This window comes from Carassius carassius, chromosome 34 (assembly GCF_963082965.1).
Source record: "Carassius carassius chromosome 34, fCarCar2.1, whole genome shotgun sequence".
Lineage (NCBI taxonomy): Eukaryota > Metazoa > Chordata > Actinopteri > Cypriniformes > Cyprinidae > Carassius > Carassius carassius.
The window spans coordinates 10,241,754-10,268,667 of NC_081788.1; the positions used below are offsets into that span (position 1 = coordinate 10,241,754).

General features: G+C 40.8%; 1 protein-coding gene across 1 annotated transcript in view; it reads left to right on the forward strand.

Moving 5' to 3' along the window:
- Positions 1-26,914, forward strand: part of LOC132114861 (transmembrane protein 132D-like) — a 61,710-nt gene that overhangs the window by 32,251 nt on the left and 2,545 nt on the right. The window contains exons 4-10 of the mRNA XM_059523224.1: positions 5,354-5,491; positions 8,671-8,860; positions 9,604-9,747; positions 13,033-13,238; positions 16,538-16,542; positions 23,767-24,023; positions 24,141-24,332. Of these exons, the coding sequence (XP_059379207.1) occupies positions 5,354-5,491; positions 8,671-8,860; positions 9,604-9,747; positions 13,033-13,238; positions 16,538-16,542; positions 23,767-24,023; positions 24,141-24,332 (1,132 nt within the window). The remainder of the gene's footprint in view (positions 1-5,353; positions 5,492-8,670; positions 8,861-9,603; positions 9,748-13,032; positions 13,239-16,537; positions 16,543-23,766; positions 24,024-24,140; positions 24,333-26,914) is intronic.

A 26,914-nucleotide genomic window follows, 5' to 3' on the forward strand; every position in this document is an offset into this window, starting at 1 on the left:
ACACACACACACACACACACACACACACACACACACACAATTTTGAACACAAAAAAATATTATATTTTTTTAACAACCCGCACATAACCTTAGCCCTGTATTACATGTACAAAAATCTGTCTGTTTTCATTAATAAAATCAACATAATGTAATCTTCCCTGTGCTTATATGTTTGCAAACATGATTATGTGTGTTCGAATGCCCTTTAGCAAATCTGGCCCGATTACCAAGCAGTCAAACAGGCAGTTAGCTAGGGTGTTTCAATACAGCCCCTGTGAGAGTAATATCTTGACTATGGAGTTTTATAACCCCAGTATTTATGACAGGCACTCATGGAGAAAAAAAATACTCTTCATCAACAGATGAAAACACAGATATGGATCTGACATTACAAAAAATGTAGAGAGTGCTGAAATCTGAAAGGTGTATTTTGCAAGAGTCATATTTTGTAACAGTCTTTTATCATTATGCTTATATTGATATCCTCTATGCCACTCTGTGTGGCTGTATTGGTTCTCGGTAAGCTTTTAGAATCTGTTCCAAGAGCTCTAATGGTCCCTTGAGCTAAACAGGATTTTGAAAGTATTGAGCTGACAAACTTCCTGTTCCCCGTGGGTACATAATGTTGCAGTTGTATGATCAGTTATATTGATACATTATTATGATTATAGTGTGATATGGGGTCAGTGTGACACTTTGTAAAGGTTTGGGAGGAACAGGAACTCTAGCTGTTGTCATTTGCCTCAGACAACCTCAAAGGGACTTCTGAGAGCTGCTATGTTTGACCAGAGGAACAACTGGATTATATGGCCAAAATGTCTCATTTCAGTTGTTTGTTTCTTTGTGTGATCTTATGAAAAATGAATTGAAGCTTTTGAGGGGAGAGTTTGTGTATTCATGTGTGTGATTGTGTGTAGGTCTGGGTTGTTGTGACTGTCCAGGCTTGGTTAAGTGGGTCTGATGTGGATGTCATTGATTTTCTGTCCTTTGTAAGGAAACAGAGACTAACATCCTTTTCTTTGCCCTGTATTGAAAACCACACTGCCAGCCTCAGCTTTACACTCCTTGAACAGAACATCCTTAGGCTCATCTCCCCCGTGCTATACACATACACCCACACACACAAACCTGCTATGTATAGAAACACAAGCATTGCTCTCCAACGAGGATGGAACCCAAGGCCCTGCACAGGGGAGTGGCCTGGTGGCTAGAGCCCATCTTGAACCCGCCAGCATTCCCCCACCCCCCACTGAACATGATTGTTCCCCCTGGTGCCCTCCTAACACCGCTGTAGGGCTGCACGATATTGGGAAAAAATTATATTGCGATATTTATTTTTTTCTGCGAAATATATTGCGATATGAAATCTAATCTAATTTTTTCTTACAAACAAAAATGGGGTGAGCACACTTACATTCTCATTTTAAATGATTTAAACATCAGAGTATTATTTAAATTAGATTAAATTATTTGTTTGTAACTTTAGAATATGGTTTGAATTGTTAACATATTAACTAACATGAACTTACCACGAGCAATACTTTTTTTTACTATATTTATTAATCTTTGTTTATCTTAGTTTATAAAAAGAGCTGTTCATTGTTTGGTAATGTTACTTCACAGTGCATTAACTATGTTAACAAATACTGTTAAAATAAATAACTTTTGATTTCAACAATGAAGGCTATAGCCTAAATGTTGAAATTAACAATGTTGTAGAAGTGCAGTTTAGTTATAGTAAATGTTAAATAATTTTAATAAGTATAATAAGTTTAATAAATAGAACATTATTGTAAAGTGTTACAGATTTTTTTATACACAAATTCAGACATCTCGTGAGTTCAGTGTTGGACAGGTCAGTTGTTTAAACCATTCACTAAATTGAATCGGTTCAAAATAATCATTAGTTCGTGAATCAGACGTGTACGGCACGCGTTGTGTAATTATCTTGGCTTTTTAGGATATCGCACAAGATTTGACAACACGGAAAACATTTCATCACTGGATATTTTTTTTTTTTTTGACATCATTGTGTCAATTGATTTTGATTAATATGCACGAGGAAGAGAGCGCAAGACATTGCTCGTGTTGTTTGAAGACGGTGAAGGTGAGCTCGCACACGCGCGTGGCCGGGGCTCTCTCGCACTCTCTCTCTCTGCGCCTCTCCTATATGCGCCTTGTTAAACTGACAGGACTTAAAAACACATGCAAATGATAAACTTTCACTCTATGATGGTTAAGCTATGCAATTAATCCGTGAATCACATTCGTCAAGGGCTGGGGAGCAGCTGGCCCATATGGTTAATGAATAACGGATCAACTACGACAGCCTACATCACACATCCTGCGATGTGACTATCGTGGATCCGTACATCGCAATATCGATGCTTAAACGACACATCGTGCAGCCCTACACCACTGTGCTCAACACCACTAGATTAGAGTAGGGCTGTGCGATATGGACAAAAAAAACCTATCACGATTTTTTGATCAATTTTGCGATTTCGATTTTAATCATGATTTTGACACACACAGACACGCTTTACAGTCATAAATGCATTCAGTATAAATTTGAAACATATTTTCAAAAGAAAACCAATGAGAGCTTTATCAAAAAGTTGTAAGATGTCTCTAGAACAGACTTAAGTCAAAATAATCACGAAGTAAAGATGTCAAACAAAATCTAGACATATGTCAAAAAATTATAATAAAAAAATAAAACCTGTGTTCAGGGATGTTTTTTTTTTTTGCCAGGCATTGGTCATAAAGCTCACTGTAGCGGTGCCTCAGGTGTTATGTTTTGCCCAATATATTTATTGCCCAAGGTTCACACGTACTCCGTCTGCAGTGCATATACAGTAATTTACGTGTACGCGGTTCAGAAGCAGCAATGAGAGCACATTATTGTAACGCGAAAGCACATTAAAATTATGCACGAGCGCGAATCTATCCGCTCGTACGCAGATTTCCTTTGCTCTGTTAACAAATCCAGATGCGCATGCTCAGATCATAGACTGTATAAGGCTCAGATACATGCTGCCTTACAACGTGTCTCCTCTCGCTCAACCTGTGTCCTGTGCACTCACAACTCTCTCTGTGCTCATGCGCAAGATATTAAATCTTTTCGCACCTTTCTATTTATAACATTTTCTGTTTCCGTCTTTTACCGTGTGCGGGAGGTCGGGACTGCGGAAAATCGTGCTATAAAGCGAAATCGCGCACACTCAAATCGCGATTTTATTTATTTCGATTAATCGCACAGCCCTAGATTAGAGCACTATCATTGCTTTGGCAATGTGCAGCCTTTTTACCATGCCAATAAAGATACTGGAATCTGAATCTGTCAATCGCTGACAGCGATATGGGTTTTTTCAAATGACTTGACCACAGACCACATTTCTGTGGTAAGTAAACGCTCATTAATATATTTTTGGAAACTGATAAACGTATGTTACATACTAGAAGGAGATGTTACACTGATTAATTACACCATTGGAAACCTAAAGGTTAAAAGAGCACATAATCAAGCCCTGGGGTACACCACATTATCACAGTATAACGAGTATATTATTTAGATTTTCCAACTCAAATTCTTTTTCATAACAATGTGTAAGATAGTGTGATAGACCTGTTGTGTTATTAGTTTAACCAGTAATTAACTTGTTTGTTTGTGTTACCACTCTGAAATCTATTCATAACTCACAAACTTGTTAAAAGTGATAATAGATACTAGACTTGTGCCGGTATTCGGTAATGCGATATATCACGGTGATGAATATGCACGATATCGTGGGCACTTCTAAATACAGCAAATAATTATATAACAAATTATTCTGAATTTGGAATGCATTTTAAGAATACTATTCCCATCAACTGGTCAAAATTCACAACACCGCTGTATGCTGCTTAAAAGAGTGTGTGTTCTCTGATGTAAACAAGCACGTAAGAGAAGCACATGGAGGAACACGTGAGGGACGAGATGAATTAAAGCACATTCACTCTCTGACAGCAGATGGCGCTAAACTGCAGAAAATGTCCTTACACTGGAAAACCTATGGACCTATGTAATAAAGTAAATAAAACGTAAACATGAATGTTTTAATGCTATTGAATAAAAAGAAACGATCCACTCGAAAGTCTCACTCATCATGACAGGACCTGGATCGGTGAGCTGTGTCCCGGGCCGATGACGTTACTTGCAGGGAGGCATGTTGTACACGACCCCATCCCTTGTCTCCACCCCCACGTCAAAACAATGCCACAAAGAGAGACGTGCAGAAAAGTGAAGCTCAAAGGGAAAACGGTATTGCAAGCTCAAACTAGATTGACACGCAAAATAAAAGCAGCGCTGCAGATAAATTAATAGTTATGACCATGGAAAATATGTATTGCAAAATCATTGCTTTCGCGCTGTTTCATTTATGTTTTGCAATTCTTTATTTTTGTTTGCAAAAAGCAAATTTATTTTCCTCAATATTTAAATTTTCGTTTACAAAACTTTATTTTCTTTTGCAAAACGTCATTTTTTTGCGTATATATAAGGCGTTATTTTGACTCCCTTAAAACCCTTTAATAAACCAGCTGGACTACTCTCTTAAACATATTTAAATAATTTTAAATAGCCATTCAGATTTGTGTATTTGCTATGATGTTCATCACAATGCTAAATACTTAAGTATTAAGACTTAATTGTTATTTTAATCTGGACTACAACGTGCCATAGATATAGTTTGAAAATGTTTAGATTTTTTATTGTTAATTCACACTTTACATCAGGGCTTCATTTTTAACATTAGTTAATTAATTGGTTAACATAAACTGCCAATGACAAATTCTTCTGAACATTCATTAATCTTAGGTATTCCAATATTTAATAACACATTGTTAAAATGTAAAGTTGCAAATGTATTATTTAATTAGCTAACATGAACTATGACTTGTATTTTTTTTAACAAAGATTAATAACTTCTGTAGCAAATGTAGCTATTGTGAATGTTAATGGTAAACTAAGGAGATTGTAAAGTGATACCTATGGGTCTTTATAGGTCTTTTGCACTTTAATCTGTGCAAAATTTTTAACTTTATATATTTTTCTTTATTGTTTTATTTTATTTAAATGTTCCATTATTTTTGTTATCAGAAAAAAAGTTATTTAACTTATTATATTATACTATATCTATATTATATTTTGAGAAGTTTTTTTAACTAAATTTCAATACCGTGGTAATACCGTTTACCGTGATAAAAGCATGAGCAAATAATCGCAACAGGAAAATTTGATACCGACATATCCCTAATAGATACTAAATATAATTAGGATATTCCTTCAGTTTGTGTTTTTTATCCTCAACAGAGCCATGGTAAAAAAGGGAGTGTGTTTCCGTACAGCCACACCTAGCAACACACTACTATGGGACATCACCCTTGACACAGGCCCAGATGGAAGTGTTGGAGTAATCTGTCAGAGAAAGTCATCTATAAACGTGAAAAGGTGAGTGTGTCTATTAAGGAAAATTTAATTAATTACTTTTAATCACATGATTAAGTAATGATTAACCAACTTACTGTCATTGGGGACTCTGATTAAACATTGCCATACAGGAAATATTGTCCATGGAAACAGTGATTTTACATTCTAAAGCAGATTGGACAAATTATTCCGGTAATTTGTTGATTAGTCCTTATCTGTTGAATAAAAGCGCTTTCTTTGGATTTTTGCTTTCAATTGAATTAACCACAAAAATCACCAGAGAATGGCTAATTGACCTCACTACACATGTGCACATATATGTTTGCCATTGAGCGCTGCATGTACTGTATGTGCATGGTTTACTATGATTGCTTTAGATAGGAGCACAAAGGTCAGGGTTGTAAAGCAGTGTGTGTGTGTGTGTGTGTGTGTGTCTTTGTGTGTCTGAATGTGTCTGTGTGTGTCTGTGTCAGAATCCTATTAGTGAAAGCCTAACTTTAAAGGGATAGTTCACCCAAAAATTAAAATTATGTCATTAATGACTTACCCACATGTCGTTCCAAACCCATAAGACCTCCGTTCATCTTCGCAACACAGTTTAAGATATTTTAGAGTTAGTCAGAGAGCTTTCTGTCCCTCCATTGAAAGTGTGTGTACGGTATACTGTCCATGTCCAGAAAGGTAATAAAAACATCATCAAAGTAGTCCATGTGACATCAGAGGGTCAGTTACAATTTGTTGAAGCATTGAAAATACATTTTGGTCCAAAATTAGCAAAAACTACGACTTTATTCAGCATTGTCTTCTCTTCTGGTCTGTTGTGAGCATGTGGGGTGGTGTTAGCGCGGTGGATAAGACACATGCCTTTGGTGTGAGAGACCCGGGTTCGAATCTACTGTGAGACACCAATGTGTCCCTGAGCAAGACACTTTACCCCTAGTTGCTCCAGAGTCGTGCGACCTCTGACATGTGTAGCAATTCTAAGTCGCTTTGGATAAAAGCGTTAGCTAAATGAATAATTAAATATAAATGTTCACTGCAGTGTAGTGATATCCGGTTCGTGAACGAATCACTTTATGTAACCGGATCTTCTTGAACAAGTTCACCAAATCGAACTGATTCGTTAGAAAGGGTTCGCATCTCCAATAAGCATTAATTCACAAATATCTTAATCTGTTAGTTTTTTTAACGTGGCTGACACTCCCTTTGAGTTAAAACAAACCAATATCCCGGAGTAATTCATGTACTCAAACAATGCACTGAACTGCTGTGAAGAGAAAACTGAAGATGAACACCGAGCCGATCCAGAAAATTCATTTTCTCAGAATTAACTACACCTTTCTATGCTATATATGCAATAACTTTTAACCATCTGGTGTCAAGCTTTATTTGTTTTTTTTAAGCATAAACCTAATGAACAATTTGGTGTTAGTTGGTGTTAACAATTTTTTTTTGAGAGCGGAGCTTATCTGGTGGCAAAAAATTACCGTTTTAAAGTAGCAGTCTATGGAAGCCATGGCATAAAATAATAAAAAAGGTAACTGAGTTTGAATTTAAAAATTCTGACTTTTTTTCTAGCAATTATGAGATTATATCTCAAAATTCTGATAAGAAAAATTAAGTCATCATTCTCTCTTTTCCCCTCGGCTCAGAATCATGAGTTTATAATCCCACAATTCATGCTTTTTTTACCCTCAGAATTGACAAGCTTGCAATTGTTGAGTTAAATTGATTTATAAAGTCTGAAGTAGGAGATTTAAACTTGCATTCCAAGAAGAAAAAAAAAGCCAGAATTTTGAGATAAAATAGGTAAATGTTTAAATAGTTGGCTATTTCATGCTGTAACTGCTGGGCTAATAAAAGATGTCCCCTATAAACTGCATATGTGAATATTATATAGACCTATTGTTTAAATCAAATTTATGTTTTAAAAGTAGGGTAATCGTAGCAGGTTTCATCCATAGTCTGTCCGCTTAAACGTCTGCGTTTAGCTTCAAATGGCATCTTTGATGAAAATATTCTATAAAAATTTTTTGCATTCCGTTTCTGACATCCAAAGGCAAATATATATATATATATATATATATATATATATATAATTTTTTTCTTTTTCTTTTTGTTTTCCTCTTATTCCATGGATTTTACCCGTTTCCCTCCACATGTTCCCAGTGTTTTTCTGCCATCACAATGCACGAACAGCTGCATGTGATACTCCAAATTGGTCTATAAAATGTTCTTCATATTTGAAGAATTTCTGAAGAAACTTCAACTTGTTTAAAAAATGTTTAATTTTAAATATTTTTTAATTAATCTTAAATATTGCTGCTCAGGCAAAGACGTGTATCCATCAGTAACCTGCTTTTTATTTTTGATAGTGCTTGATGCATTAAAAAAATAAACAAAAAACAAACACACACAAAAAAAACTATGGTACACATTTATATTCAAGCAATAATGTAGGATTAATGTTACAATATTCTGCAATTTAAACATTTCAACTTTAATCAGCTTTAAGAATAGTAATAGATAATTCTGTTTGTATGACAAAGACATTTTTTGGGATATTGTTGGATGTCATTCATTCATTAAGTTTTGTTTCATATGTGGTAAATCATGGTCATATGGAACACAGGATAACTAGCTTATTTTATCAAGGACTTTTTTCAAAAGTAATTTCTATGTCAATCACAATTTTTGAAATAATTGCATTTTTGTCTGTACAATCATATCCATGCATCCATTTATACAAAAATGCTGTCTACAGAAAATAGCCATCAGAACTCTTAAGTTCATCCCCAGAGCATGAAAGCTGTGCATTTTAAAACTAAGATTTGAGATGGATGCATCAGATTATGGTGATCCCATGAAAGGTTGATAACACAAGCTTTGTATTTTTTAAAGTCAACATGAAATCAAAATTGGCCCTATTTACTTTTTACCATATAATCAATTCCTGATGAACAAAATCGCATCCTGCCCTACTTATTTTCACTCTGAAATATGACAAAAAATAGTATGGATTGTGAATGGCAACAACAGTATGATCAATATATAATCATTGAATTAAAGTCAATAGTTGCACTCGATTATTTGGAATGAAACAGAGCAACCTGTAAATAAAGTTTTACAATTTGATCAAAGAAGATCAAAAGGTTTTACATTATATAGTGTGAGGTGTTTAATGGCACTTTCTTTTTCAGATTAAACAAACTTCAAGCAGTTCTTCAGATGGATTTTGAAGTGGAGGATGTTAGCAGTCAATCAGAGATTCAGGTGATTAAGTGGGAGTTGACGCTTCCAGACGAAGTCAAAATGATGGGGGCATCTGAAGGCACCATGAGGATCTGCACCACTCAGAGGGACTTTGTGGGCCTGGCTCCTCTAGTTATGGTAGGCTATGGTAATTCATGATTACCATGATTCAAGATGGCAAAAAAAGGGTAATAAGTCTCTATCTGAACCTTCTATCTGGGACAGTAAAGCATTACATATTCATTTGCATTTTGAAAATTGATCCAGCAGTGTACCAAGGGCTCCGCACTGCCTAATGGTAATGGCAAATTCCTTTTTAAATTTTTAGTAAAACAATATTGATATAGCTTATGTTTATTTTTTTATATATTACATAAAGTTAAATTAAGTGACCTTTCTTTCCTGAGAACCTGTTTCATTTATATGAGCTGGCATTTTGCATCTATCAGGATCTTTAAAGTTCAGAGGTTTATCCCACTAAGCTGGTGATTCCCATTCACTGTATAGACAATATTGGAAAATCGGGTTTTGTCCCGTGAAATAATCAGTTTTTGCTTTTCACTTGTTCTTAACAAAATGACTTTGATTGCATTAAGTTGTATCAGTCCAGGTAGTGCATCTCTGGCCCAAATTATCTAAATATATTGACACCATTCATTTCAACCTAAAATCCACTTTTGTGTCGCTGAACATAATATGTTTACATATGAAATGGTGTAAAAAAAAAAAAAGTGCACTGATATTGACATTAATTTAATCACTAGATTGCATCGTGTTATCATAACATGGCAAATCTCTGACCTCTATTTGTAGTGCTAAAGTTTGAGCTTAGCTCAGTATTAAGATCCAAAATGTAACTTTGAACCCTGACCCCTGTGTAGGACACAGAGCTGTTGAACACTGCTGTGCTGACTGGTAAGAGGGTTACAGTGGGAGTACGAACCATTGCTGTGGAACAGGATGGTTCTGTAACAGATGTCTCTGAGTTTGCTGGCTGCAGCTCCACAGATGAAGATGTTCTTAAGGTACAGTCATTATACTGTATTTACTCAGCTTGGATACAGCAGTTGCAAGTCATATTAAGCTAATATAAAACTCTCATTATCTGTGCATGTGTGAGATGTCATGATATTTAAAACAAAAAGGCTTTACCTTGAAAAGCATATTTTAAAAATGTTTTTTAAAATAATTGCTACAATTTGTACACATTACTTTTTTTCAGAACCAAATGGAACTAACACAAAGATTACATTTCTAAGAATTTGAGACTTTTTTTCATTTTTGTCATGAACCCAAAGATTAAAGATTGATAGATGCGTAAGATTGAGCGTCTTTGTTTGCACGTCATTGCCAGACAGACAGATGCAACAGGTCTCAAAAGAACATTTATAAATCTTCTCTTTCTGACCCTGCATAGACAGGGACATATTAATATTTCTTATTCACCAATGAAAATAGTTCCAAAATGTTTCCAAACAGCAAACAGATCAAAAGCCAGTCTGGAAGAGCCTGAACAAGTGGAGCAGAGTGACCTTTCTCACTCAAAGCATTCTATAGTCACTCCGCTCCAGATCTACTCCAAGTTTTTTACCTCACTGGTGAGAGAAATCTGCTGTGGGATGATTATTTTGGTCAAGAGTATGATCTATTTAAGTCAGGGGTTTTCAAACTGTGGGTCGCGACCCACTCGTGGGTCACGGAATGGAACAAGGTGGGTCGCACAAAGTCACTTGGCTGCAGCTAATTTTGCGTTTCAATGACACACAGACACTAACACAGTTCAGTCTAGGGCTGCACGAATGTGACGAGTGGGGCGGGGCCTAGTGCCATGGGAACAGAGCTAGGCCGGTGGAGTGATTGGGAAATGAGCAACACTCACCGGTCTCAAGAACCACGGAGGAGATCGGAAAGATACAAAAGAGGAGCGATGACAGTGAAGGACGAGAGAGGACCAGGCCTGGGTTTTATTTTGTGTTTGTTTTTTATTTGTGCACGGCAGTCATCCGAGAGGGGCTGTCGCGCTGTTTTGTGTTTATTTGGTTATTAAAACTTTGTTTGATTGTCCGCCGGTTCCCACCTCTTTCCACGAAGGAGTCATCGAGGCGGTGGGCTGGAGTGAGTTCGCCCCCCCCCCCCCCCCGGCAACTCACTCCAGCCCACCACATCGAGCACCCTCGGCGGCAGACTCCTTCGCCCTGCTCGATGGCACTGCGGATTCACCCCAGCGGCGAAGGATCTTCGGCAGCGCGCCCCTCCTTCCTCCCTGGCTTCGGCACCAGTGTAAAACATTAAAATCTTCACAATCACAGGAAGAAGGAGGCGGGAACTGGGAACCCACTCATCACAACGATATAGCCCACCAACATTAATAATGAACTGCAATATCCTTAGTGTGATTTTCAAATTGCAATTAAGTCCGTGTGCGTTGCGTGTTTTGAAGGTCTCAGAGCAATGTCATTAAAAGGTTCAATCGGTCTTTTTTTACCTATTTCACAATTATTTTAATCTCCAAACTGTTTTAGATAGTTCTGCTTTGCTTCTTATGCTTTTCTAAAAAAGTGTTGGATTGTGCTCCGTTCTCGCCGACACACACGGAAGGATCATGAATGCAACAAAACACAGCAGCGCAGATCACACTTCACTGGAGTGAGCCTGCTTCACGTTTTTATGGACACTACATATTTTAACGCCAGTAAACAAAAATTAAAACTTGTAAATTTGTAGTGAAATTTTCAGTTGTACTCTAAAATAAAATGGTTATTTTTCTTAAATACTTAATTTCTGTCATAAAAATTTTAAGTAAGATTAGGTTTAAAGTAATTTCACTCGTTGTTTTTTTTTTTTTTTTAATATTTTGGTGGGTCGTGAAATATATTACACTTGTCTAGGTGGGTCGTGGAATGGAAAAGTTTGGGAACCACTGATTTAAGTCATATGTCATACTAAGAAGACACTATGTTACTTGTTTCATGAGTTGAAAGATGTAGTTCCAAGCTGTTTGTTGAAACTATGGTTTTGGGAAACACAGAATCATTGAACTATGTTAGTAACAATGGAACAACCCATAGGTGTCTAAATATGTTTTTGGGAAATGCACCAATTATACAGTGAGAGAAAACACAACCGACCTTTAAAAATTCCACTACTTTGGGAAAGAATAAATTTTTAACAAAAAACCCATGAATGATCAATTAGAATCAAGTATTTCAGAAGGGGGATGTAATAAATAAGGTTGCTTACTAATAGTTTCCTATTCTATTATAATCTGTCAATCCATCTAGCCATCCTTGCATCTATCCATCTCTCTCTCTTCAACTTCCAGAAAAACAATGGATATATATATATTTTTTTACCTAAGCAAAGTTTTGCAAATTACTTCCTCCCCCTGATACTGTTTCTTGCTGCTGTTTGTCATTTTGGAACACAGTACATCTAGAGCCTCGGAACACAGTTTAAGGCTTCACTCACTTTCTAGCACACACTTATATTCAAAACAGAACCAAACTGTTCAACAAAATACTTTCAGAGAAACATGATGCATACGCATACAATAATTACATATTCAGTATTTATATTACATTCAACAGAAATGTAGATTCCATCTGGGCCTATATATATAATGGCAGTGAATGATAGTCAAGATTTTGAAGCAAAATAAAGTGTATTCATCCATAATAAAAAGTATTTTCCTTTTTGCGTGAACTATCCCTTTAACCTATACATGCATATGCTCTTACCTGTTTAGGTTAGGCGAACTTGCTCTTCCACACCAGGAGGTCATACAAAGTCACCCCCTGATGCCTTCCTCAACCTTGTTAAAGATTAATTGCATCATAGATTATACAATTGATGTAATGATGTGGCGGCTTATATTTGGTAAACCCATGCTGAATTGTTAAGTGACTTTAAGACTTCTAATGCCATGCATTATATTTAAAAAATGACAGTAAACATCTAAAGGTTATACTGAAAATGCAGTATAAGAGCCATAGAGTAAGCAAGGATCAACCGCTACATAATTTTTTAGATTTCTAGTGGATTTCTAAATTTCAATTTCAATTATTTTCATTAATCAGGGAAATGACTACTAAAGCAATTCTGTCTCAAGCAGTTGGAAAAATTGTAAATGTTGATCTGAACCTAAATTATACTAAATTATCTCAAAAGTCATGTTTTTACTGGGACTAAGCACCAACAAATCCTCTTACACAAGTCCATTCCAATCCAGTAGAACATGAAAACTACAATGTGAACAGCCTGTTCATTCAGAGTTATAAATAACATAAAACAACATTTTTGGATGTCCTCAGGTGTCCGATAGATGTGACTTTGTTTATGTGAATGGAAAAGAAACCCAGGGGCGACTGCGGATGCTGGTGAACTTCACCTACAGTTACCTGAGCACTCAGCTGGAGATGAAGGTATGGTTCCCTCATCTGCCGCTGGAAATAGAGGTGTCTGATACAGAGCTGAGTCAGATCAAAAGCTGGAGGATCCCCATCCTGTCCAACAAAAGGTACAAAAACACAGTAACTACATTCAAATGCACATTTTCTAGTTAAGGCCTATATTGTGTTTAACATTTATTCTGAAAAACAAATAAAGGAATTTAAATGTAATCATCTTACAATGCATTTAAGTATCCTGTCTTCCTGGATGTTGAACCCTTTCAGGGTTTCTGCGGGGTCTTAAAGTCGTTTAGTTGTATCAAATGTATGCCTTAAAAAGTCTTAAAGGGTTAGTTCACCAAAAAATGAAAATTATGTCATTAATGACTCACCCTCATGTCGTTCTGAACCCGTAAGACCTCCGTTCATCATCATCGGAACACAGTTTAATATATTTTAGATTTAGTCAGAGAGCTTTCTGTTCCTCCATTGAAAATGTATATACGGTCTACTGTCCATGTCCAGAAAGGTAAGAAAAACATCATCAAAGATCATCAAAGTAGTCCATTTGACATCAGAGGGTCAGTTAGAATTTGTTGAAGCATCGGAACTACATTTTGGTCCAAAAATAACAAAAATTACAGCATTGTGTAGATGAACGGAGGTCTTACAGGTTCAGAATGACATGAGGGTGAGTCATTAATGATATAATTTTCATTTTTGGGTGAACTAACACTTGAGTTTTAAATGTGCACTGGTGGATCGATAAGAAGACAATGCATTATAACAATTTTAACATAGGAGTGTGTGATATGTATGGTCTGTGATAATATCGTAATTGTTGCTTTAATAATGTGCGATTTGATATAAGTATTTCGCGAAAAGCAAACACAAAACACACCTACAGAGTGCACCATACATTAGTTGATGAAGTATAGTAGGTTAGACTAGTGTGCGTGCGCACACCCCGCTCGGTGTTGTACGGTGAAGTGGAAGTCCTGGAGCACGAGGAACCACCGAGTCACCCTGGTGTTGGTGTCCTTCGCTCGGGCCATCCACTGTAGAGGGTTGTGGTCTGTAATCAGGGTGAACTGGTGGCCGAGGAGGTAGTAGCGGAGCTCCAGGACTGCCCACTTGACGGCCAGTGCCTCCTTCTCGACGGTCGCATACCGTCGCTCCGCTGAGGTCAGCTTCCAGCTGATATAGATGACCAGGTGTTCCTCACCATCGAGGACCTGGGAGAGGACGGCTCCCAACCCGGTATCGGATGCATCCGTTTGCAACAGGAAGGGGCGGTTGAAGTCGGGGGTACTGAGCACGGGCTCGGAGGTGAGGGTGGCCTTCACGCGCTCTCCATTTCCGGGTTCCATGAGACCTTCTCCGGCTTCCTTCTTCCTTCCTGGTCAGGTCTTTCAGGGGAGAGGCTAAGGAGGAGAAGTTAGGAATAAAACAGCGGTAGTAACCCGCCAACCCCAAGAATTTTGGTGGTGGGCCGCAGCGCGGAGCGGATCGCCGCCACCTTCTTTTCCTGGGGTCGAATGAGGCCGCAGCCCACTTGGTAGCCGAGGTACTTGGCTTCGGTGAGGGCCAGGTGACACTTACGGGGGTTGGCGGTCAGCCCAGCCCAGCGGAGTTCCGACAGCACCTTCCGTAGCCGCTCCAGTTGGTCCTCCCAAGTCTCGGAGTGTATGACCACATCGTCTAGGTAAGCGGCGGCTTAGGCCTGGTGGGGCCGCAGGAGGATGTCCATAAGCCGCTTGAAGGGGGCGGGAGCCCCATGCAAGCCGAAGGGTAGGACCCGGTATTGCCAGTGGCCACTAGGGGTCGAGAACGCCGTCTTCGGCTTGGCCTGCTCCGTTAGGGGGACCTGCTTAATAGCCTTTGGTGAGGTCAAGAGTCGAGATATACCGGGCCCTCCCTAGGCGATCCAGGAGTTTGTCCACCCTCGGCATTGGGTAACCGTCAAACTCCGAGACTTCATTCAGGCAGCGGAAGTCGTTGCAGAACCGGAAGGTGCCGTCGGGCTTTGGGACCATCACAATGGGGCTGGACCAAGGGCTGCGTGATGGTTCAATGGTTCCTAACCTCAACATCTCCTGTACCTCTTCCTCAATGGCGTGGCGCCGAGCCTCCGGAACACGATAGGGCCGCTGCCGGACGATCACTCCGGGTGCTGTGCGGATATCGTGTTTGAGTACGTGGGTCTGCCCTGGCTGGGGAGAGAATACATCGGTGAACTGACTGACCAGGGGCCTCATTTATAAAGCGTGCGTACGCACAAAACGGGGCTGGAAACGTACGTACGCCAGTTCCCACGCAAAGGTTGTGATCTATAAAAAACAAACTTGACGGGAGAATGTGCGCACCTTTAAGCAAACTTTGAGCCGTGCGTACGCACATTCTGGAGACAAAGGGAATTGGCGACACCGATGGTGAGGTCGTGAACTGAAGTTAGATTGTAGAAAATAAATGTGAGAAGAACGATTATAAGAATGAATGACATTTAATTTTCACTCCATTTCATACGTTATATCCACATTATCATGAAGATTAAATCCAACAGTGTTATTTGTGCCGATTGTTTTAGGCTATATACATCTAGTAAAATCCAAACGTAATTCAAAATGTATTAAAAGTAAAATAAAATAATAATCAGCGCTGCCTTACAGTCACATTGTCCACAACGGGAGCACAGGAGGACATGGCGCGATACATGTGATAGCCTACAGAATAGCATGAAATACCCTTTTATTAGAGAACTGCAGAACACAGTGTAAAAAGGAAATATTTTCCTTAATGTACATAGCCTATATCATAAAATGTCAAAGTCTGCAAATACAGTCATGAAGCACAATCGCTACTCATCATCGGTCCTAACTATTACGGTGTTCATTACAAAACCGTCAAGAAGCATGTGTTCACTATAACATTTTCGTCTTAAATTTTCGCCCACAAATTAATTAAGTGATTTTGTCAAGGTGTTAACGATCAGTCTATTTGCTAGAAACATATAAATTCTCCGGTGACCCGGGTATGTAATGCTTCATGATGGCACTCCTGGCACTGTTGGAGGATTACGCTAATGGCAGAATAAGGAGAGAACGAGTTTTCAGGGACCATGATGATTTCCTGGCCCATGATGATGACTGGCTAATAAGCCGATTTAGATTCCCTAGAGCTGTGCTCTTGGATCTATGTGCTGAATTGGGTCCAGTATTAGAGAGGGCAACACGCCGGAACCATGCCATCCCAGTCCAAATACAAGTCCTCACCACTCTGGGGTTCTTGGCAACCGGCTGTTTCCAGCGGGAATTGGCAGACAGGTAAATTAATAATATAAAAAAACTATAAGTAATCCTCAAATTTGTCTCTAAGACCTTTTTGTATATGAAATAATTCTATTGGAATCTATCATCTCACCCTATAGGTCTGGTATATCACAGCCGTCCCTGAGTGCCATAATATCTGTCGTTTTAAATGGTATACTTAATATGGTTAGTCGATACATCAGGTTCCCCTACACTGTGCGAGAACAGGCCGAAATTAAAACGCAATTTGCAGCAATGTCTGGTTTCCCAAATGTAATCGGCGCAATTGACTGCACTCATGTTGCTATAAGGGCACCATCTGAAAATGAATTTGCTTATGTTAATAGAAAGCATGTGCATTCTATTAATGTGCAAATCATATGTGACTCCAACATGACCCTCACAAACATTGTGGCACGCTGGCCTGGTTCAACACATGATTCCTTTATCTTGACACATAGCAGTGTAGGGAACAGACTAAATGCAGGCGCAGTACGTGATGGCTGGCTTCTTGGTGAGTTTAACAATATTAAAAAGTAGAAACTGTAACAATTTTGTTTTTAATATAATTATAACCTGCAGGCGACAGTGGCTACCCCCTGAGACGCTGGCTCCTCACCCCATTTTTAAACCCGCAGAGCGCAGAGGAAACTCATTATAACGAGGTCCACTCTCGTGCCCGCGCAGTTGTGGAGCGTGCCATCGGCATCCTGAAATGCAGATGGCGTGCTCTGGATGCCTCGGGTGGCAGACTTTTATACCATCCAGCAAAAGTGTGCAAGATTGTCAGGGCGTGTGGTGTTTTGCACAATATAGCACTGAGAAACGGTATTCCTCTCCCTCCTGATCTCCCTCTACCCCAGCATTACGACCCCGAGCCACAGCCCCCTGGCCGACAAGAGGGATATCAACGAGGTGCAAGAATCCGTGAGGATGTCATGCGGCGTTTGTAAAGAAAGACAAAACTCAAGGTTCATGTTTTAACTGCATCTTTTAATGATTGTGCAATTTCTTGCATCACTTCTCTCATCTGCCGTAGCTCATCTGCAACCCTGTTGACAGCGTTTATTGTCTCTCGCTGTAACTGCAGGACTGCGTCAGTGAGTACCCGACCACTTTTGGACGTGCCAGACGCAGAAGGGGCACTGCTTTGAGCCGGACGCTGTGCATCTGCATCTGAGAACCCCTCACCCTGAACCTCCTGTTCATTTACAGCTTCAGACTCCGGAAGGACTGGAGGACAAACAATTGGCAACATTTATCCATTTATCACCCCACACACTCAAATGTACAGCGTTAATGATTAAAAATCGGTTTAACCTTGCTCCTCTGTGGTTTCAGTCACGTCAGTGTCTCCCTCCTTTTCCGACACAATACCACACACGCTGACCTCCCCAATTATAGCCGCGATTTTGCTGTCCACTGATGTGAGATCAGCTGTACATGGGCCCCCACCAGTTGCAGCCACGCTCTGGCGGTGGGAGGACAGTTTTCTCTTTGCCTCCACCTTGAATGAATGAGAATCTTTATTTCACATATTTTGCATACTGTAAGCACATGTAAATAAAACTTTTTGAAAATCAATATTGCTATTTATATAGGTATATAGCCTAATAAAACACAAATGTAATATGTTGGTAAAAAAAAAATTTGTATACCTTCAGGTCGGACCATTTTTTCTTTAATTCTGCAACTGTCCGTTCTGTCCCACTGACACAATTGACGGCAGAAGCAATACTTTGCCACTCGCACTGCTTCTTTTTATTAGTGACCCCACTGCTGTGGCCACCAAATAACACAGTTTTCCGAGCCTCCACCTCCCCTACAAGTGTTTCAATCTCAGTATCTGAGAAATTACGTTTTTTTCCTCTTTTCTCACCTGTCGCCATTATTAAAATTAGGCTAACAGAAATGCACGTTTTCACTTTCTTGGATTAATTAATTGGCGGGTCGCATGCCAGTTTTCCAGGTATATATGGGATTCCACTCTCATTTACATGCTGATCAGCAATCATGAGGTGATTTGCATTGACTATTTATGGTTAAAAATGGGCGTGTACAGGGCGGGATATGAGGCTGGTTCACGTACGCACATCTGCGGGTGATCTGTGATTTATAAAGGGAACATTGCTTACAGGTGTGCGTACGCACGGTTTTATAAATCGGAATATTTTTTGGCGTACGCCATTTTTGGCTTTTGGGCGCACGTAAACTTTTAGTAAAGATCCTACGCATAGTTTTATAAATGAGACCCCAGGTGTTGCAGCACCGACTTTTGGGCGGCCGAGAGGTGGGGGTCCATGTCCACAGCCACGGGAGGTCGCTGAGCAAGGGCTGCAAGCTGGGGCCCGGTCCCGACCCAGCGCTTCAGAAGGTTCACGTGGTACAGTTGGTCCTATCTGCGTCGTCCAGGCTGCCGGACCCGGTAGGTGACAGGGCCGATCCTTTCCGTCACGGTATAGGTTCCCTGTCAGTTGGCCAAGAATTTACAGGCGGCAGTGGGGACTAGGACCATAACGTGGTCTCCAGGCTGAAACTCCCATGGCTGGGCCGCCCTGTTGTACTGTCGTTGCTGGGCCTGCTGGGCTTTGGCAAGGTGCTCCCGGACGATGGGCATAACCCTGTCAATCCTCTCCCGCATCTTCCGGATGTGCTCGATTGTGGAGCAGTGGACGCCGGCTGCTGTTCCCAGGCTTCTCGGGTGACATCAAGCAGGCCACGGGGCTGTCGGCCGAAAAGGAGCTCGAAAGGGGTGAACCCGGTGGATGCCTGGGGTACCTCCCGGATGCCGAAGAGGACATAGGGCAGCATCTTGTCCCAGTCACGCTTGTCCTCAGCAGCCACCCGCTGCAGCATCTGCTTCAGGGTCTGGTTGAAGCATTCGACCAGGCCGTCCGTTTGCAGGTGGTATACGGTGGTGCAGAGCTGTTTTATTTGGAGGAGCTTGCAGAGGTCAGCCATCACCCGGGACATGAAGGGGGTAGGCCGACCCGACTACTCAACAGGAAGAGCCCCTGGGCGATGGCTTTCGCGGTGGCTTTGCGGAGTGGGATGGCCTCAGGGTAGCGGGTGGCATAGTCCAGGATGACCAGGATGTGTTCGTGTCCCCGGTGGACTTTGGCAGCGGCCCAACTAGGTCCATTCCGATCCGCTCGAAGGGCACCTCAATGATGGGCAGCGGAATTAGCAGGCTGGGGGGAGGGGTCCGTGGAGCTGGCAGGTGGGACAGGCCTGACAGAAACACTTCACCTCGGCCTCCAGGCCCGGCCAATAAAAACAGTCGCGTATACGTTGGATGGTGTTTTGGGCCCCCAGGTGGCCGGCCATAGGATGGGCATGGGCCAGTTCCAGCACCGCTCCTGTTTTGGTCCGTGGAACCACCAATAAAGATTTCTCCTCCCTCCTCCGCTGGGCAACACAGTACAACAGGCCGTTTTTGACCACGAAGGTAGGTGTTGGGTGGGGTGCCGGTTGGAGGTCCTTCCCATCGGCGACCCTCACTTGGGCCCAGCAGTCTTTTTAGGCGGTCGTCCTCATGCTGCTCTTTATCTTCACTTCCACCCACGGGGCCCCCGTTGGGGTTTCGGCGTGGACGGCACAGCCTGCCAGCCAAGCACGTCCAGGGGAGTGAGGAGCTTCGGTGGGCATGGGCTCATCCTGTGGCCCGGTAACCGCCGGCCTGCCGACTGGTCGCTGGGTGCCCTCCGGCGCGCGTCGCTCCTGGACAACCCTTCGGGGAAAGGGCGGCGCTCGCTCCCTAGCCTCCCGGTGTTGGATTGCCTCTGCCAGCTCGATGGCCTCCACCAGCTCGTTGACGTTGGTGGGGTTCCGCATCCCGGCTGCCTGCCGGAGAGGGCGGGGAAGGGCCCATAGAAGGCGGTCCACTACAACGCGCTCCGCTACCTGGTGTGGGGTGGGACCCCCTGCCAGTAGCCAATGTCTGGCGAGGCGTGAGAGGTCGGTCACTTGCGCACGGCCGGGCCACCGTGGGTTATAGGACCAGTCGTGGAATAGTTGGGCGGCACCGATGGGTGACAGCCCAACCCGCCCAAGATTTCCTTCTTCAATTCTTTGTAAGAGCCGCTCCGCTCGGGGGTAAGCATGAAGTACGCCCGTTGTGCTTCTCCCGTCAGCAACGGCGCCACGATCCGCGCCCACTCGTCCCTGGGCCATGCCTTCTGGACGGCGATCGCCTCGAACATCTGAAGGAACGTCTCGACGTCATCATGTGCCGTCATTTTTGGGATGAGTTGGGTAGCCTGGGCTCGGGGTAAGGTAGCAGAGTTTGCGGGGCGGCCGCCATGCGGAGGGCGGCGAGCTCTCATTCCGTTTCCCCTTTTCGGGAGGCCATGTGCTCCATAATCTGTTGCTGGCAGATGCTCACCTCGGTGAGGTGCTTTAACAGATCCTCCATCGTTGGGGGAGGAGCGCCACCTGGGGAAACAGGAAGGGGATGTGAGAAAACAAGCACGGAAAAAAATGTCCGTCAATAAACCAAGTGAACGGTGACGGTGATGTAGTGGGATCCTGGTCGGTGACTTCTTCACTGTAGTGCCCGCATTCTCCACCAGTGTGACGGGGTGAAGAAGCACACGACACGAGGATCAAGGCAAGTTCCCCGAAGGGTGGATTTTATTAAGGTGCTGAGGGGAAAAATAGCCAACGTGAGGGGTTTCCTGTGCTCGGTGCTCAGCTTTCTCTTCCTCCTTTGGTGCGCAGTGCTGTGTGGGTCCGTGAGGTCCGTGTCCTTAGTGGGCTGGCGGTCACAAGCTGCTGTCTGGAGGGGAAACACAGAGAACTGTTAGCGGAGTCTTCTGGAGACATCTCTCACCTCTGTGTTCGACGACGCTGCTTATAAAGCCCGTTTATAATGGGCTGCAGGTGTGACCGCTCAGCCCGTAATGAGCAGGTGCAGGTGTGTCTGCTCTGTTTCCAGGGCGACACTGATGAGAGCTCGGGCCACGAGTCACAATATATATATATATATAAATAATTTCCTGTAGTGTATATCTCGCGAAGAGTGCATTTTTTTTTTCTCCAGAAGTAAGCATGAATACAAATGTGAAAAGACTTTATGCAACAGTTCTATAGTTAATATTAAGAGACTTCTGTTTTAGCCACCACATTTCCTGTTTTTGGTCTATTTCTACAACAAAAATAATTTCAAACACAGCCACAGCAGTGTTTTGCCCGTTTAAATGTAGAGTGACCATGCGCCGTTCATACGGGACACGTCCCAGCCATGATTTTAATATTCCCTAAAACATCCAGAGCAGTTTGACCAATAACATGCAGGTATTGTACATAATCGACCAATTGTGGGGCTGCGTGTAAGAAGATGAGATCTAGAGGGAACAATCAAATCGATGCAAATATGCGCACGTGTTTGTTCGTTCGATTGACTTGAAGCGTCGCTGCACACAAATAAAAAAAAAAAAAAAACAAGTGCGCCACAATGCTTCAAGTCAAACGAACAAACAAACACGTGAAAGCGATTCGAAAGCATAAGGAGCTGTCTGCTCTCCGCTTTATAGCTCTCATGAATGTTACACAACGATCAACCTGCACAGTGCAAATAGCCAAAACCTGGATATTTTAGGTAATATTAAAATACTGTCTGGGACGTGTCCTGTATGAACTATATGGTCACCCTATTTAAATGATGTGGTTCAAATGCAATGATTCACTTACTAACAGTGACCTGCTGCCGCCTACTGGCAGATTTAATTTCACATTTCATGTACCTTTCCGTTTTTTAAAATAATTTCAAACATTAGTTTTCAATGTTTTATGTTTAAAATATCAAAACATTATTTATGCATTTTTAAATGCTGGTTAAAGTATTTAATGTCCCTCAGAGCTGCATTTAAACAGTGTGTAAATACATCTAAATGACACTTCTAATGCAGCTTCTGTGTTAACTCTGCATTGCAGAGATAGATTTTGTTGATGCTGATTTATGATAGTGATACTGATCATTTTCTTGGAAACAACCCGAATGCAAAAATTTGACTCAACAGATGGAGCACACTTTTAGAAAAGAATGACTTAAAGGTTAAAACTTGATGGAAATTATTAATTTCTATTACTGCTGTGAACTGACCACTAAGAATATGAAGATTATAAAAAAATTCAGGAACCAGCTGTCCACTATAGTCCTGAGATACCAGCACAATAACACACTCAGCAAAATATTGTCTAATTATTGTTATAGATAAAATACCAGAATAAAGATATATTTTTGTAAATTTCGCACACCCCTAATTTGTTATTTAATTGATATAATAATTAATACTTTTGACTCATTCATTTTCTTAACAATGGTTTAAAGGCTGAAATGTAAAGTTGATCATTTAATAAAATTTTGCTTTTGTGAAAACTTGTAGTTGAACTGTAAATTATGCTTTTTACAGTAATTGTACAGTTTAATATGGTACACATTGTCCTACCCCACTATTCATTTTATTTGTGCAGGTCTTAAAGGTATTAAAAAATATAAAATGTGAGTTTAAAAATCCTGCAGAAACCCTGTTTTTGTTCTTTTGTAAATCTCTTTAAACTGGGGCTTTCTTTTTACGTTCTTTTCTTTTGTGACATTGTGGCAATGCTTAGTACAAAATAGGGGCCTAATTAAACTTCTAAAAGGGCCACAGGAAAAAAAAAAGATGTAAACATTTCTGCTAATAAAAATAATATTTTAAACTCATGATTAATCAGTTATATCAGATGAAATATCCTAACCAATATTGGGGACCTTTGATTCAAAAAGCTTTACTACTAGCTTTGAGTGTCTTTAATACCCTAAGTTACGTACTTACGTACTTATCTGTAATAGACGTGAGTTACAATAACAGGAAATAATCTGAAGTTTGTAAGACATGTAAAAGCCAATAGATATGTAATTATAAAAGGACTGCATTGATTGTAAAGATCTCTGAAAAGAGAAAAATAGCATTAACAAAAATTCAGTTGTGAGAGTGAACATTATAGCTAGAAAATGCTTTTAAATTTAAATCCACATTCAGAGAGGGTCAAGTTTGAATTGTGGAAAAATTGTGAATAAGATTGTGTAAGATTATGAGTAGTTAAAATACTGTTGCATAATAGATTACATGGGGCAGAAACACCATCTCATTAATTCACAGTTTTATTCAATGTGTGCTCATTACTGTTTTGTACTTGTCTGAAGGCATTTTGAACATTATTTGAATCATATAAATGTGTGGTTTCATTTCCAAAGGCCTTACCTAAGCTGTTATGAAGACCATTAAAGGTGACAGATGGAATTACATGACTAAAAGTGGGTTGTCCGTAACATCTGTATGTCCCTGGTTTGACAGCAAACCAGACTGGAGCAGTGAGGAAGAGCATAAGGGCCGGGGTTGTATGCTGCAGTTCCAGCATGCTCTGGTCCGAGTCCTCACACACTTTGTGGCAGAGCAGTCAGACCCTCGGGAACCACAGGCATTCTTCCTGGGCTCTGATTGGCAGGTTGATGTGACCAGGCTGGTGCGGTACTTCCTGAAGGTGGAGGACACTAATATTGCCCGTCTGCAGGCAGGCAGGGTTCTGTCGGGACAAGATGTGGGCACCACGTCTATAAAGGTAAAATGGGATCTGTTGAGTTTGGCCTAAATATGACAAGAGTAATGGAGCAGGTCATACAAAAATCAGTATTGATCTCATGCAGGCCTTAATAACCAGGTGTCTCCCATTGTTCAGCTCATTTCCCCGCTGTCAGATTCTATCCTGGCTGAGAAAACTGTGAGGGTTGTTGATGATCGAGTGACCATCACTGAACTGGGCCTGCAGTTGGTCAGTGGTCTCACACTCAACCTGCAGCTCAGCACAGGATGTAACCGAGTCATCAGCGCCACGGCAACCACACAGGAAGTGCTCAGCAATCCTAAACAGGTAATATAACATATTTTTCGGACTATAAGTCGTTAAGTATAAGTCACATCAGTCCAAAAATACGTCATGACGAGGAAAAAAAACATATATAAGTCGCACTGGACTATAATTCGCATTTATTTAGAACCAAGAACCAAGAGAAAACATTACCGTCTACAGCCGTGAGAGGGCGCTGTATGCTGCTCAATGTAGACTACAGGAGCACTGAGCAGCATAGAGCGCACTCTCGCGGCTGTAGACGGTAATGTTTTCTCTTGGTTCATTTCTCTTGGTTCATGTCAAATTAATTTTGATAAATAAAAAAAGTGCGACTTATAGTCCAGAAAATATGGCAATAGGGTTGGGTTTTTTCGATTAGATTCTCATTTACAAGCTTGCGATTCGATTCCAAATTCAGTTTGATCCGATTCCATATAGATTATTTTGGATATATATCTGGTACACATGCAAAATTTTCTGAAGGAAAATAAATCTCATAACTAATGCTGTAAAATATACATGAGAGTCAGTTGGTACTACTATAATATTGAAAGTTAAAGGTCCTATGACATGAAAATTTCACTTTCTGAGGTTTTTTAACATTAGTATGAGTTCCCCTAGCATGTATGTGGTCCCCAAGTTTCTAAAAATTTTAATCCGTGCAAATCGAGATTTTGCTATCTTTCTCTGCCTTTGAGAAAATGGAAGCTCAAACGGTCTGATCTGGAATCTCCTCTTTGTGACGTTGTAAAGAGAAATGTTACCTCCCCTTTCTCTGCTTTGCCCGCCCAAATATTTACATATAATTCAGTCGCAATGTCCAGAGGTGTCAAGTAACGAAGTACAAATACTTTGTTACATTACTTAAGTAGAAATTTGGGGTATCTATACTTTACTTGAGTAATTATTTTTTAGCCGACTTTTTACTTCTACTCCTTACATTTTCACGCAAGTATCTGTACTTTCTACTCCTTACATTTTAAAAATAGCTTCGTTACTGCCATTTCATTTCGGCTTGTTTTCATTCCGGCTTGTCATCATTCAAAAAAAAAAACTATCCAGACAAATCGCGCCATCCGGATGGAGTGAATTTGATTGTGGTTGGATGAGAAGTATAAACAGATACCATTCCGACACTCTATTGGTTTGTACGCGATCCATCGCACCTGCACGTGACACAAATCACATCACACTCCAGCCAGGACATAGCCAGTTTTGGGTTCGTTTATCAAAAAATATATTTCTTAAAAGTAAGGTTGGGTATGGAACCGGTATGCACCTAACTGAATAAGAGGAAGCAGATTTCGGTGCCTTTTAAATGCCTGAGCGATCGATTGAAATGTTTGTCCTGGTTCTCCGAAATGTACACAAGAATCACGGGCATCGCTAGGCTTTTTTAGCGGGGCTGTAGCATTTAGCTCCATAAACTGTACACAAATTTGTGATCGCCTCAGAGTCATTCCCCTTAAGTTTCATATGAAACCGGCGTCAGACCGGTCTCTTCTCCGTCTTTCAGTGCGCTCTTCAATCCGCAGACCGCGGCGGAGCAGCGCGAGCGGAAACAAACACAGAGAACACAAGGTATGTGTTTATCGAAAGATTGTTAGAATATCCGTATCTGTGCAGTTCTTTGTCATAAATGCAGTTTACAAAAGGTCACGAGGGAGCAGTCGGTTTCTCATCTTCTGTAAAGTTTTCGCTGCGTTCACCGCTCATCACTAAACAGCTGTTTCCTCCAGCGAAAATCTAGCCCTTAACACATATGAACGAACACTTAACACTTATTTAAATATACTTAATTTAATCGTACGTACTTCATACATACACCAGCTACTGTGCAAAAGTCTTGGGCACGTTAGTATTTTCACTAAAGAATGGTGTTCGGCCAGTTATTTATATACTTTGCTGTTTCAGTATAAAATATCAGTTTACATTTCCAAACATTCATTTCGCCGTTGTCAGACTGCTTGTGCATTCAAAATCTCACTAGATTATTAATAAAATTAATGGCAAACTGATATTTCCTACTGACACACTACAGCAAAAGATATAAATAACTGGCTTAAAACCCTTTTTTGGGGTGAAAATACTAATGTGCCTTAGACTTTTGCACAGTAGGCCTACCCTACTTTACAAACGACTGTTGCTACTTTATAAAGAATAATCCATTCTGTGAATGACTGTATGCTCAAAGACAGTGACAGACAGCACTCTTCTTAACTAAATATCAGAGTGAGTGACAGAGATACAGTCGAAACATTATGTGTGGTTTTTGTATTAAGTAATGACCCAGATTATGAAATACATTTATTAGCCTTAGGCCTTAGATTGAGCACAACTTGGGAAATTAGAGCATCCAAGGTGAAAGCTATGTATTTATTTTAAATATTTGTAATGTTCTTTAATGTTATCCATAGTTTGTTTGTGGGTCTTTTTTTTAAAGTATCGGTTCAGGCACCGTTTAGGCGCCGGTACCGTTTTAAAAGTATCGAAATGGCACTGGATTATTTCTCTCTGGCTCATTTACCAAATGGGTGCTTTCTCTTCGTCCTCCACAAATTAAGCTACTGTAGGTAGTTCGGTAGCGAGACGTTTTAATAAAT